The sequence below is a fragment of the Nannospalax galili genome, unplaced genomic scaffold, assembly GCF_000622305.1.
Source record: "Nannospalax galili isolate Female #2095 unplaced genomic scaffold, S.galili_v1.0 scaffold5475, whole genome shotgun sequence".
Classification (NCBI taxonomy): domain Eukaryota; kingdom Metazoa; phylum Chordata; class Mammalia; order Rodentia; family Spalacidae; genus Nannospalax; species Nannospalax galili.
This window is the reverse complement of record NW_008335303.1, coordinates 5,391-20,390: the sequence shown is the minus strand read 5'-3', so window position 1 is coordinate 20,390 and position 15,000 is coordinate 5,391. Positions and strand designations below refer to the sequence as shown.

The 15,000-nt window shown below is 37.4% G+C and overlaps 1 protein-coding gene across 1 annotated transcript; it reads right to left on the bottom strand.

Moving 5' to 3' along the window:
- Positions 1–8: 8 nt before the first annotated feature.
- LOC103731618 (zinc finger protein 33B-like) lies at positions 9–14,765 on the bottom strand (the record flags this gene model as incomplete). Its single annotated transcript, XM_008829985.2, is given in 8 exon segments — positions 9–72; positions 1,712–2,119; positions 2,122–2,423; positions 2,426–2,547; positions 2,549–3,251; positions 9,585–9,680; positions 10,202–10,346; positions 14,657–14,765. Coding segments are annotated over 8 exon segments (1,870 nt in total), but the record flags the coding sequence as incomplete, so codon positions are not given.
- Positions 14,766–15,000: the final 235 nt, after the last annotated feature.

The following is a 15,000-nucleotide window of genomic DNA, read 5'->3' as shown; positions in this document are numbered from 1 at the left end:
TCACATACCTTTAGTGATCTTCCTCAGATAAAATGACAAGAAATTCAGGGTTGGCAACATCATGTCTATTGTCTGATGAACATTTGGAAAGAAAAATATTAAATTATATTCTTGCGTAAAATTTCCATACTATTTCTTCTTGATGTGACAAATTGTTTAGTGAGAATTACTATTCTCAGGAAAAATTATTAAAGATTTAACTGTATGTCATCTAACAATCATAGTAAATGTAGTTGTGAATTCTAAGTTATGAACTGTTTGACAACATAAACTTAATATCTGGGAATTAGGGCCAATTCATTTCTTCCTTTCTAGATACTGTGTTTGATTTTCATCTCCCTACTTAATTATCCTGGAATTGAAATGGTAGTAGCATTCTTGCCTCAATCCTGCTTTTATGCTAAGATTTTCAATATTGGGTTACTAATTATGGTATTTGCTGTTGATTTCTGGGCTTTAGAAAATCAAAAGTAGAACTGAAGAGTCAGGTATGGTGCTATAGCTTGTAATGCCACTGCTTGGTGGTGAAGGTAGGAGGTTCATGAGTTCAAGGTCATCCTCAGCTACACAGGAAATTCAATACCAACTTAGATTACTGGAGCTTCTGTCTCAAAAAATGAAAACAGAACCACCATCAACTACCACAAATCCCTAGATGGTAAATATGGTAGATTGTTATTTGCATTTGTTGTGTGACATAATGTTTGTCATTTAGTATCTTATAAAGAAGTAGATTTCAGTATTTTACAGCAGTAAGAATTTCTTTCAGAGTTAGAACCATTTCATTCATGATGTCTTACACCTGGATGTGTCTTTGGATTCCAGTTATACAAGCATAACATGTACATATCTCAAAATGAGTTGGAAGCATTGCTATTCCTTTATTGTCATATCCTTATCAGTTTAATATAAAGTTACAGTGGTGTAAGCAATTTTTGTGTTGTATTTCATTATTTTGTGGGAAAATGTGCACTATTATATTTTTCATATTAATACCTGAAATTTGTGGCAAAGTTTGCAGGATCATACATTAGAAGTCAGTACATGCTTGTACGGATGGATTATTTTTGGTTATGGCCTGAATTTATTTAAACCATGCAGAATATTTGACGTTTTGTAACTTTCCTATTTTATTATTTTGCGTATATAGAAATTCTATTTTTATATAATTGCAAATATTACTTAAGTATTTCAAACAAAATAGTTGATAAATTATCAATTCTTTACTTAGATCACCCTTGCCTGGGTTCATGTCTCTAATTTTAATGTATATTTCTATTGCATTTTTGTGCATTTTATAGAATACTTCATAATAATCTTTCTACACTCTCTCCCATCCACACCCGGAGAGCCTCCCCACCAGATTTCTTGCACTCTGTCATATATGGTAAGGCCAATCCAGTCAAGCTTTTATACACAGATGTCTCTAGCTCATCCACTAGACTCAGCCTATCTAGATTAACTCCCTTTAAAAAGATCAACCCTCCCTCACCCAGCATTAATCAGTTGCCAATAGTTCTGGACGGGGGCCTGCTGCCCATTTCCCCAATTCTATGATGGGTTTTGTCTTACTGAGCCAGCATGGGTCTTGTGCATGCTGTCACCACCACCGCGCATTCATATGAGCAAGTTCCCAGAGCCTGAAAACCTCTGCTTCCTTATGTTCATGCACCAACCAGGGCTCTTACAATCGTTCCACCCCCTCTTCTGCAATGGTTCCTGAGTCATGGTTGGGTGAAATTTCTCCTGTGTGTGTTCTATTTTGTGTAGCCAGGTATGACTTATCATAAAATACTTTTCTACATTCCTGACATTCATACGGTTTCTCCCCTGTATGTGTTCTCAAGTGTTGAGAGAGAGTTGACTTACGGCTAAAGAATTTCCCACATTCTGAGCATGTAAAGAGATTCTCTCCTGTGTGTGCTCTCTCATGAACTGTGAGGTCTGATTTTAAGCAGAAGGCCTTCCCACATTCATAAAATTCATAAGGTTTTAATCCTGTATGTGTTATCTGATGCCTGGTGAGTACTGATTTGTGGTAGAAACTTTTACCACATATATTACATATGTAAGGCTTATTCCCCATGTGAATTATCTGATGTTGTTCTAGATGGGTTTTTTTTGACCAAAGGACTTTCCACAATCTGGACATCCATAAGGTGATTTTTGACAAAAGGATTTCCCACAATCTGGACATCTGAAGGGCTTCTCCCCTGTATGTGTTCTCTGATGTACTGTAAGGTTTGAATTTGTAAAAAACAATTTTCCACATTCATAACATTCATAGGGTTTCAGTCCTGTATGTGTTCTCTGGGGCACTCTGAGACATGCCTTATAGCTAAAGGCTTTCCCACATCGATTGTATTCATAGGGCTTCTCTCCTGTATGTGTTCTCTGATGTTTAGTGAGGTTTGACTTGTCCTGAAGGCTTTTCCACAAACATCACATTGAAAGCATTTCTCTCCTGTGTGTGCTGTCTGATGTCATATGAGATGTGACTTCTCACAGGAAGCTTTGCCACATTCTTTACACTCTAAGTACTTCTGTCTTATGAGTTTTTTGAACTTGTGAGAGACATAACTTCCTCCTAATATTATTCTCCATTTTATTATGCTCACAGTGTTTGATACGCACACCATCATGTTGGAAAGCCGTGGACTTCTCACAATCATTAAGTTCACAGTGATTCTCTTCAGTGAGAGACAGCCGAGGGAACACCAGTGATGAACCATCAGAGAAAGTTCTCCCATATGCACTACATTCATAGTCTCTATCTTCTGTGCATTGATGCTTGTGTGGATTGAGCATTTTCTTTCCAAGGATGGCCTCCTGACACACATTATATTCAAAAGTATGCTCTAAAGTCTCGAATTTTTCATGCTGAATAGGACTTGCATGATCATCAGGTGTAGCTTTATTTTTTAAAACTTCACTTTTCTCTCTAGTAAGGGTTTTCTCACATTTAATGTTGAACAATAATTTTCCACAGGTATTAAATTTATCCAGATTTTTTCTTAAGTTAGTTTTCCTAATAAGTAATTCTGAAATATTGTTGAAATTAATTCCATGTGAGTCATACTTACAGGGTATTTCTATGGAAAGAAATGAATTTATGTCCAAGTTAAATGGGTTTCCTATTTCATTACCTTGTTCACTAATCAGCATTTTGTTATTCATGAATGCATTTTTCCATGAATATTTAGGTTGGTTTTCTTGGCTCCTGTCATTTGAGCAACCAGCTTTCCAAGTTTCTGGAAATAAGAAAAATTAATCTTACTGTATAAACATTAGTACATTTTTTATGAAATAATATCTCTCTACAAAATCCTGTGCCATAGTTCACTGTGGTTTTCTTTTGTTCAGTTTCCTGGAATAAAAATAATTGTATATACACATTTTTTTCTAGTCCATGAATTGTGATAAAAATTTTAAAAACAAACAGAAGATCTAGTACAGCAAAAAAAGGAGGGGAACATGACTATGACAAAACATAATGGTGATTTTCAATGTAGAAATAATAATCTAAATCTCTCCATGCATCCTCCAAAAAATTGTAAGGATTGATTTAAGGAGGGCAAATGACATAACCAATGACAACCAATGAAGATAGCATAGTAGGGAGACAGAGAATACCACAATTTATTTCTAAATTATTTATTTATTTCACATGTAGGTATGTGTGCCTGCTTTAGCTTATGTGTATCACATGCATGCAAGTGCCCATGGAGGCCAGACAAGTGCATTAGATGCCTCAGAAGTAGATTAAAAGCGAATCTTGAGCTGTCAGGTGGGTGTTGAGAATGAAAACTGCACCCTCTACAGTAGCAATAAGTGCTCTTAACAACTGAGTCATCTCTCTAGTCCCAAGAATACTATGTGTTGTAATTGCTACTAAAGAAATAAATATTTAAACATAGAACAAACAGCCCATATCTATGTAGTTTTCTGAGTCTAGAAGTGACAATGAAAATTATTTCCAGATAGAAAGTTTCCCTCCAAGTTAAAAAATACTGCTATTGTGGTCCAGGGGGACCACAATTCTTTAATGAAGTTCAAAGTCTTGTGACATTCACTTTCTACTTAAAGAACTTCCTCTTAATCATTTTAAAGGTACATTTGCTAGCAACACAATCTCTTGGTTTTCTTTTATCTTATTGTATTTTTAGTTCCTTTTCTTTCATAAGTACATTTTCAGAAGACTTACAGTGTTTGAGAGTTCTTTTCTGTCAATCCTTAAAGAGGAACTTCTTCCACCATGGTCCAATGAAAAACGCATGTCATTCCCTAGAAGTAATGTCTTATTTGAATTATAATTAATGAGTGTGATTTACTCAGCATATACCTTCAGCAAAGATTTCCCCGAACTTATTTGCACAATGTTAACTCATATTTTTTAAATTTATTTTTATTTTATGTGTATGAGTGTATTGCCTGCATATATGTTTAGTGCAATGCCCATGGAAGTCAGAAGAGGGCATTGGATCCCTTAGAACTGGAGTTTCAGACAGGTGTTAGCCACCATGTGGGTACTGGGAACCGAACTTGGGTCCTCTGCAAGAGCAAGTTCTTTTAACTGCTGAGCCATTTCCCCAGTCCTTAATTTATATTTTTGAATATGTCATTTTTATATGTTTTGATAAAGTTGGGAAATGTTCACCCATTATATCCCAAAACATTTCAAATATCTTTCTTAGCTCATGCAGTAGTGTGATGTTAACAAATGATAATTCTTTTTAGCAACCTATTTCAAATATTGAGAGAAATAAACAATTTCTCTTAACTGTGATGCCTCCAATTTATCCAAGCCACCATCATCATTTATAAGGAGAAATACAATGGTAACCTAATGAACTGTCTACACCCTTATGTAACCTTAAATTTTTCTCTGATGAGTTAGGAGAGATCATATATGAATGTATATCACCTGCTGCTTGTCTGCTGAAAAATCCACTAATAAAATTATTCAACAAAGCCTGTAATAGTCCCATTATTTAGACTACATACAACCTCTCCGACACAGGATGATCCTCCCCATGTTAACTACTTCCTTTCAGTCACTGTGGCATTTGTTGTTCTTAAAAAATACCAAGCACATTCCTGTCCAAGGGCTCAGCAGTCACTGTTGGCCCTGCTAATAATGCAGAATCCCACTGGCTCACTGATTAACTTCTATCATTTTTCTGCTATAGTGTTGACCTTACTTAGATTCCCTTGACAGTTCTTAAAGTAGAATACCCTACCTACATAAAATTGCATTAATTTATTTGATGGTCTGTACTATCACAGAACATTTCAAATAAGTATCTGTGCGTATATTTAATGTTTTGTGTAAAATCATTTAGCCCATTTCTATATCCTCAGCTCTTAGAGAATGATTAGCATAGAATAAGAATTCAAACACCTGCCTGGCATGCTGCTGAACACCCTTAATCTAAACACCAGAAAGGAACAGGTAAGCAGATCTCTGTGAGTTCAAGGCCAGCCTAATCTACCCAGGCCAGACAGGGTTCCATAGTGAATGTGAGTCTCAAAAAAACAAAAGAAAAAAGAGTTCCAAAATTAGGGAATGAAGAAATGAGTATGTGTAAGGGTGTTTAAAAACAAAGGTAATAAAGGAAAATAAAAGTAAAATGGGTAAATGGTACTGCACTGAGAAACAGAGTAGTGGAGAGTAACAGCAGGATTGACGGGACAAATGAAGTTTAGCGAGGCAAACATACAAATGTACAATATTTTAAAAATTATTCTTGCAGAAGACCTGAGTTTGAATTCCAGCACCCACATGACAGCTAACAACTGTTCATAACTCCAGTTCCAGGGGATCTGACAGCTTTCTGTCCACGTGGGCATTGCACAACATGGGTGCACTTACCTACATGCAGGCAATACACACATATACATAAAATAAAAATAAATATTTTAAAAAATAAATAAATTCAAAAACATATGACACTGGAAGTTTGATTTATGGATCACTAAGAGTCAGGTCCTTAAAAAGATATCCTTGGTACTCCCAGCATTTGAGATGCCAAGGCAGGAAAATTTTGAGTTCCAGGTCAGCTTGGGCTACACAACAAGCTGTAGAAGAAAAAACAGATAAAATAACAAAAAAAATCACTTTAATTTAAAATTTAATTTGTTGCCTGGTCTGGTGGTGCATGACTATAAATCCAAGCACTTGGGAGGTGAAGTTCAAAGGATCAGGAAATCAAGGAAATCCTTAGCTACATGGTGATTTCAAGGCCGGCATGGGCTACATGAGACCTTAGCTCAAAATAACACAAGAAGGAAATGAGAAGATTGAGGACAAGACACAGCCCAGTTCAACAGAATCCCTGGAGAAGGAACCAGGGCAAGTGGGACAACAGCTATCAGAAGAGGTTGGTGACAGCCAAAAATCTTTAGTTTCAACAGCAAACTAAAATGGGAATTTTACAAAGTAGAACAGGAAAAAATCAAAAGTCCCTATTAGAGGGACTGGTGGTGTTGTGGGGACTGATGGAGCCATGGCTTAAGACACAGAACCTCAGAAAATTGTACTCTCAATAACAGACATGCTACAGAGCAGAAAAGTGGGAGAAACAAGTTGTAGGGCCCTGGCAAAGGGAGGAGAGGCACTGCAAAAACCTCTACTCTTGGCTTTTGACGGGAGCAGCAGCAACATGACATTTGTAAAAATATTCCTGCTGAGTCAGTGGCATGGCTAATGCAGACACTGTCAACTGCACACTTGGGGAACTCAGATCAAGTGTCCTGGGATTGCACCGAAACCTGACCAGAAGACTATCTCTAGATTACAGGAAAGAGACTGTGAACCTAAAGCATGCTGTACTCAGTGTGGCGCAAACCTGGCCGCGGCCTAAGTCTGCGGGAAAACACACACACCAAGTTCCAAGCATATGCACTAGACATCAGGGAATGGGAGGTTTAATAACTCAAAAACTCCATGGAAACTCTATGAAAATAGTATTAGGCTGATACTAAAACCATATAAAGACACAGCAAAAAGAAAATTATAGTTAAATCTCATTAATAAAAACAGATGTAAAACTTCTCAGAAAAGTACTTGCAAATGGAATTCAAGAACACATTAAAAAGATCATCCACCATGATCAATTGGTCTCATTTCAGAGATGCAGGGATGGTTCAACCTACAAGTCAATAACTGTAATACATCACACAAATTTACTTGAGGATCTAAATCACACAATCATATCAACAGATGCAATAAAAAGTTTTTGACAAAAATCTCATATTCATCCATGAGAAAAGCGCAGACTTTAAGAATGGAAGGAACATAATTCAACATAATAAAGGCTACATATGACAAAACTATAGCCATTATACAAAATGGGAAACACTGCAAGCACTTCCACTAAAATCCAGAAGAACTGGATTTCCATGGGTGCTCTCATTCTCTACTCTTATTCAACAAGCTTGAAGTCTTAGCTAAAGTAGTAAGACAAGAGAAGGTGATAAAAGGCAAACAAACAGGAAAGGAAGAAGTCAAAGCATTCTCAGCAGATGATATAATCCAGACTCTAGAGACTCCATAGGGAAACTCTCATATCTGATAAGTACTTTCAGAAAAGTGGCAAGATACAAAATTAACATTAAACACAAATAGACTTCCTGAACACAAGTAACAAACATGTTGAAAAAGGAATCAAGGGGAAAAACATGCATAACTGCCTCAAAAAACAAAAAATAACTTGAAATAAACCTAATCATGGAAGAATAAGACATTTATAATAAAGGCTTTAAGGCACTGAAAAAGATATTGAAGAGACATCAGAAGAGAGAAAGACTTCCTATGCTCATGGGTTGGTAGGATAAAGACGTGAAAATAGCCGTCCTACCCAAAGTAATCCTGACTCAATGCAATCCTCATCAACAGTCTATTGCTAGTCTTCACACAAACACATACACATACAACAACAACAACAACAAACAAACAAACCCTGAAATCAACTTGGAAGTACAAAAGACCCCAGAGATCTAGAGCAATCCTGAGGGATGAAGAAGTAATGCTGGAGCTATCACCACCTGATTTTAAGCTACACCCCAGAGTTGTGGTAACCAAAACATCATGGTGCTGGCATGAAAACAGACATGCAGATCAATGCAGTAAAATAGAGGATCAAGATATAAACCCCAACAGCAACAGTCATCTGATTAAATTTTTTTTCATTTATATATCTTTATTTTATGTAGATGAGTGTTTTGCCTTCATGTAAGTACCTGTGTCAGACAATGTCCACAGAGGCAGGAAGAGGGTGTCAGATACCTTGGAATTAGACTTACTGAAGGTCGTTAGCTATGAAGCAGGTGCACAGTACCAAACCCAGGTCCTCTGCAAGACCTAAACCCATCTCTCTATGCATCAGTTACTTGATTCTAGAAAAAGATGCTGAAAAGATACAGTGGAGTAAAAACTGCCTCTTCAAGAAATAATGCTAGGAAAACTGGATATTTACATGTAAAAGAATGAAATTAGATCCTTCATCACCCTGCATGAAAAGCAACTCCACACGGACCAGTGACCTTTATGTGACATCTAAAACTCCAAATCCAGTAGAGGATAAAGTAGGGAAAACACTTCAGTGTAAAGGCACAAGGCAAGGACTTCTGACAAGGAATTCAATCATTCAGGAAATAAGGCACCACTGACAGATGGGATCTGAGGAATCAAACATTTCTGTACAGCAAAGAAACAATCAACTAAAGAGACAGCCTACAAATGAATGAAGTCTTTCTTAGGTATATATTTACCAGAGGAATAATAGGCAAAATACACAAGGAATTAAAAAATAGTAACAAATCAAGGAAGTCAGTCAATAAATGGGCTAATGAAACATACAGTTTTCAAGAGAAGAAATACAAATGGCCAGTAATCATATGAAAGAAGTTCAGCCTCACTAGCTATCAGAGAAATGGAAATCTAAAGTTAATTGAGAGTAATTCTCATCCCAGTCATTAATAATGAGAGTCACTAAGAAAACAAGTATCAACCAAAGCTGGAAAGGGTGTGGGACAAAGGGAACCAGAACCATCACACACTGCAGGTGAAAACATAAATTAGTTCAGTCACTATGGAGGGCCCTCTAAAAGCTAAATATATACACTGTTATATATGTACGCATACATATGTATGCATATATGATTTTTCATCCAAAATGAAGACGTGTCATTTTCAGAAAAATGGGTGCAACTGGAGATAATCTGACTAAGCAAATTAAGTCAGACTCAGAAAGGCAAATATCATATGTTTTCTCTCATTTGTGGTCCCCAGATTTTATATAGGTTCACAAAACCAAGTAGGTACATATGATATCACAGTACAAGTAACACTGGTTAGGAAAATAAAGGAAACTAAGCTGAAGGGTGGGAAGGAGGATGGTTATGTGTGTGGGAAAGGCTGAAATGTCTTATATACCTGTATGAAAATGTCCTGATGTACAATAACTATCTACAATGGGAAAATACATTCTCTTGAAAACTGTTACGATACTGCCAGTCTCTGAATCAGCTATTGGTATACAGTATGTCTAATGTTCATCTATGCAGTATACAAACTGACTGACCTCGGAAGCTCTGACTTGAGAATTTTTCCTCCAGCATCCACGGCTCCTCTCCTTGCTCCAGCTTGAAGATCACTTCTGACTTGGTCACACAATACCCTGTTAAAAGGACATAGGCTGGCAACATAGGTATCAAGCCTGTAACGCATAAGGCCACTGAACACCTCCATAGAGAAGTGAACAAAAGTATCTTCTGGGCTGGGGAGATGGCTCAGTGGGTAGAAGCACTTGTTACACAAGTGTGAGGACCTGAGTTTCCATGTTCAGAACTGTAGGTGTGTGACCTAAGTGTCTGGAATGAGAGTATCAATATGGGGGAGTTGGGAGGCAGAGACAGAAGAATCCCTATACATTTGCAGGCCAGCCTGTGCACACAGCAGAGAAACAAAGATGCTGTTGCAAACTGGGCGGAAAAGCCAGGACCAACACCCAAGGTTGTCCTCTGACTTCCACATGCATCATGAATGTGCCACCCCCCCATACCGTATCTTCTGATACCCAACATTGATAAAAAATTTTTCCAAATCTTTAATATTATTATATTATGAAAAGTGCCCAGATGCCTCATAATTAAAGGGATAAACAACTGTTGGTTGGCATCACACAGTAAATAGCCTTACCCACTGAGACAAGGTGACTGTAGTTCTCCAGCATCACCTCCCTGTACAGGGACCGTTGGCCAGGGTCCAGGTACTGCCACTCCTCCTGGGTGAAGCCCACAGTCACATCCTTAAAGGATACTACTCCCTGGGATTTTGGTTCCATCTGAAACAATTATAATTTGTTGTTATGGAAAAAGGTGTATGGGATGATTGCCTATTTTGATTACTGCTTACAGTTTACCAAGCTGGTTTAGAACATTTGCTTTAGGGGAGGAAGGAAAATAATAACAGCAATATATTCCCATTGTACTCAGGTAAAAATTATTTTTAGCCAAATTTAATTAGGATTTAAATTTCTATAATGAGAATTAATGAAAGATTAAAAAGATCAAGATCAAAATAAAAATGAAACCCACTAGAAATAGTTAAATGTGTAGAAATGTGTAAAAACAGCACACACTTTCAGCACCATTGTTGATCAGAAGAGAAAATACCTCTGCAAGTATTTGGACAGCATGTGTAATAAAACAGAGGCAGAAACTTAAATTTTCTCAGAAATGGTCAGATGCTAATCAATCAATCATGATACTATAGCATAGATAACATTCACTGATATTTAATTATACTGTAATTTTCAGCTGGAAGCGCTTTTCCCCTCATGTTCCTGGCACCCAGCCTCATTTGCTCCCACATACATAGGAATGCATAAGAAACGGAGAAGCTGAGATCCTGAGACTGAGTTACCTCACTTAGTGTTATACTTTCTAATTCCTTCCATTTTCCTAAAAAGGATTAGTGCTTGGATTATTCACATGAAGTAATGCTTAGAAATGTCCACCGTACATGTACAGACTAAAGGGGCTTTAATATTAACTCATCTTCAACCACAAAAAAGACCAAGATAGTCAATAATCAAAGATAATAGAAGAGCAATAATAATGAAACTTATACACAATGAAGGTCAATGAAATGAAAACTGTGTTCCTTGAAACACCACTACTATGTATATATGATTCAATTAATGTTAAAAAGAAATGCAAACGTGTGTCAGCACACAGGTCTGTGATGCGATCATTTGGGAGGCTGAAGCAAGAGACTCATGAGAAAAAGGCCAGCATGGGTTACACAGAGACCTAAGAACACAGGATGGCCAAAATAATACTGGTCAATAAAGAATGGCTGGGGGTATCGCCATCTGTGTTTTAAAGTTATATTGCAAAGCTATAGTAATAAAAACAGCATGGTACCAGCATAAAAACAGTCACAGTAATTAATGGAATAGAATTGAGGACATGGATATAAGTCCACACATCTACAGTCACCTGATTTTTTTGATAATGAGGCCATAAATGCACATTAGAGAAATGGCAGTATCTTCAACAAATAGTGCTGGTCAAACTTGACAGCCACAGGTGGGAGAATGAAACTAGATACTTACTTCTCACCCAGCACAAAACTGCGTGGATCAAGAACAACAAAATACAACCTGATACCCTGAGTCTGACGGAGGGGAAAATAGGGAATATTTTGAACTATTTTGGCAAAGAAAATGACTTTCTGAAGTAGACCCCAATCACTTAGGCATTAAGAACAAGAGCTGATAAATGGGACCACATGAAACTAAAAATCTTCTGTATAGCAAAAGACACCATTGCTTGAGTGAAAAAACAGCCTACAGAACAGGAAAAAAAATCTTTATAAGCCATACATCTGATAGAGGGTTAGTATCTAGATTATGGAAAGAACTAAAGAAACTAAACATCAAGAAAACAAATAACCCAATTTAAAAATGGGGCATTTATTTTGAGATGTGATCATACTTTATAGCTCTGGCTGGCCTTGAACTCCCTATCTTCTGTCTTAACTTCCTGAGTATTAAAATTATGGGTGGATATCACCATGCTGGGCTACTGTGGTAGGAATCATCCAGAACAAAGAAGGAATATAGCGTGGTCTGTGACTGAGTACACATACACAGTTCTGCTGTCATGACCTTGTAGCACAGAGCACTCAGTCAAGATCTGTGCTACCAAATATGGAAGACAAAGAAGCTGAACTATAAAGGGAAACTAACAGAGGGGTTAAAACCTCGGTCTTTATTCCAGGTATTCTCTGTACAAAACCACAGAGCCAGGTGCTAGCACAATATGCTGCTTCCTAGAGAAGAGAAATGTCTTGGTGTCTTATCTCTGCACACAGCACCTGTAACACTGCTTTACATATTTTAAAAGTATGCACAATAATACACAGGGTTGCTCAACTAGCTACTTATGGTTTTTTTTTAATATTTTATTTATTTTTATTTGATGCGTATGCGTGTATTGCCTGCATATAGGTAAGTGCACCCTTATCGTGCAATGCTCATGGAGGACAGAAGAGGCTGTCAGATCCCCTGGAACTGGAGTTACAGACAGTTGTTAGCTGCCATGTGGGTGCTGGGATTTGAACCCAAGTCTTCAGCAAGAATAGCCTTATGCTTTTAATGTAAATGTACAGGTAAAATAAGAAGACTAGACAAAGGATGGAAACTTGGAACTGAACTATGAGGTAAGAAGAGGATGCCAAGACAGAGCCTCCTAGAACACGACCAGAAGCTAACAAAGGGTATTTTCGAGGACAAGGCAGTCAATATGGTAACAACGTCCAAGTTGAAGGAATTCAACTACAATTTAGTCATTGGGGCATTACTTAAATAGATTCCAAACAAGGGAAGGTATGAAACTTGACTAAGAAGCTTAAAACCATTTACCAGAGAAATTAGCTTTTTACTGTGGGCTGTGCAACATATACACATGCCCTAAGATGAAATGGTCATGGAGAGTTTTGTTACAGCACACCAGCTGTAACTTCTCTAAAAAGACCAATACCTGGACACCTGTTGAACCACGTATTGAATCTGTGGGAATGGCTTTCATACATGGACATAATCTGGACTAATGACTCTTAATTAACCCCAGCAAAACTATGTGCTCTTGTATCTTGTAACTTTGTCACCTGATCTCCTTTCTTAGGTAACCCTCAATTTGGTATTCCACCCAAAAAATAAGGAATGAAAGCTGGGTGTGGTGGGCCACACCTTTAATCCCAGCATTTGGGAAGCAAATGAGAGTTCAAGGCCAGTCTGGTCTACATGGAGACCTGTCTCAAAAATACAAAAATAAATAAGGAATGAATGAGGGTATACTTGAGAATTAGTATATCAAAGCACTGAAAGGCTGTGCCCCATCTCTACTGGAAACAGTGGAGATTGGGAAGGAAGATTGACCTTGGATGAATGAGATATTCTAGAGCTAGATATGAAAAGGCTAGATGGTCTGTAAGAGTAGGGTTGAGCCAAGCTTGTAAGTCCACAATTGAAGCCAGAGAAAGCATTTTGAACAAAATTATGGGTTGGGCCTTAGTCTGGACACAGTTCCAACAAAACAGTTTCAACAGCACTGTTCAGGAGGCAGATGGTTCTAAAAGCTATCAAGAGAAATTAGTGTCTTCCAAATTTGGGCCTACTCTTAAAAACTAAAAGAATTAGGTTATTTGTTCAGGTAATTAAAATGTCGACATAGTAAATAGAACAGAACACTTTTGATCTCATTGAGAAACAGTTTTAAGGCAATGAACTACATTTATTTCAGGGGTACCAATGGAAGGTTATTCATTGTATGATTTGATCAAGGTGTCTTACAGGAAGTCTTTGGCTGAGCAAGAATCAAGGTCCATATCCAAAACACGGTGCAACGTTTTCTGCCATCTTTATTGAAAACATCAGGTGCTTGTTTTCAGCTCATGTCAATGACTAAGGAAACAGCATCTGTGTATATCAACCTGTAGGCCTGTCCCGGCTACTGAGCTGCTGCTTCATATTTTCTTTGAAGTTTGATATTTATCTATGACTAACCTCATACTTTAATGTACCAATTCTCACAAAATCCACTGTAACGGAAAGTGGGAGATTTTGAATAAAGGAATAACTTGCTTTGTTTGTTTTGTGCTGTTCTTGAAAAAAGGTTCAAAACTCTGAAGATACAGCTGGGTTAGAAGAAAAACGAAGTCATGAAAGATCTTGGTCCCTAGCAGCTCAATTTTTCTACCTTAAAAAGCTACAGATGTCCACCAGATAAATGTTCTGTGGGAAGATGATAATGTTGCCTTGACACTCCAGAAAAATCAGGAAGAAACATTCTGGAAGATTTCCCAATGATACTCTAACACAATCAGGTAGCTCTTGAGCAAAAAGTTTTCCCCTGGGTAAATTATAAACAAATTCTCGGGATTTTAACAACTGAAACTGCTCTACTTTTTACAAAATCTATAAAGCAATATTGGTTAACAAATTAACAATACATCTAATGAAGGAGCATAAAAATTCACAAAAATTGTTATTTAAAGCATGCTGGATGCCCTGGGGTCAATTCCCAGGATCACCAAGAAGTAAGAAATAGTCTGTGCTAAACTGTCAATTTCCCTAGTATTACTTACCCTTCGGTTAGTGACTGAAGTGAAAGCCATAAAAAGCAGTTCTTCAAGGAAAAAGAATCCGTTTAAATTTGTTTTAACTTTACTCTCAAAAAGATGCTTTACAAGAAATGCTTTCAATTAACAGTTAAAGTGGGGTAGCAGCCTAGGAGTCAGGTATTCTGAATCTTGGTCTTCGCCTACAAACTGCGATCATGGAAAAGTCACTAGGCTTCAGAAACAGTTTTTTTCTTCCGCCAAATGAAAGTTGACATTTCGTGAAGAGCCTTCCTGAACGCTGCAGGGAGACAGGCATCCGGACAGCACGCATCAGGATACAGTGGGAAACATGCCTGGAGGACCCTTCG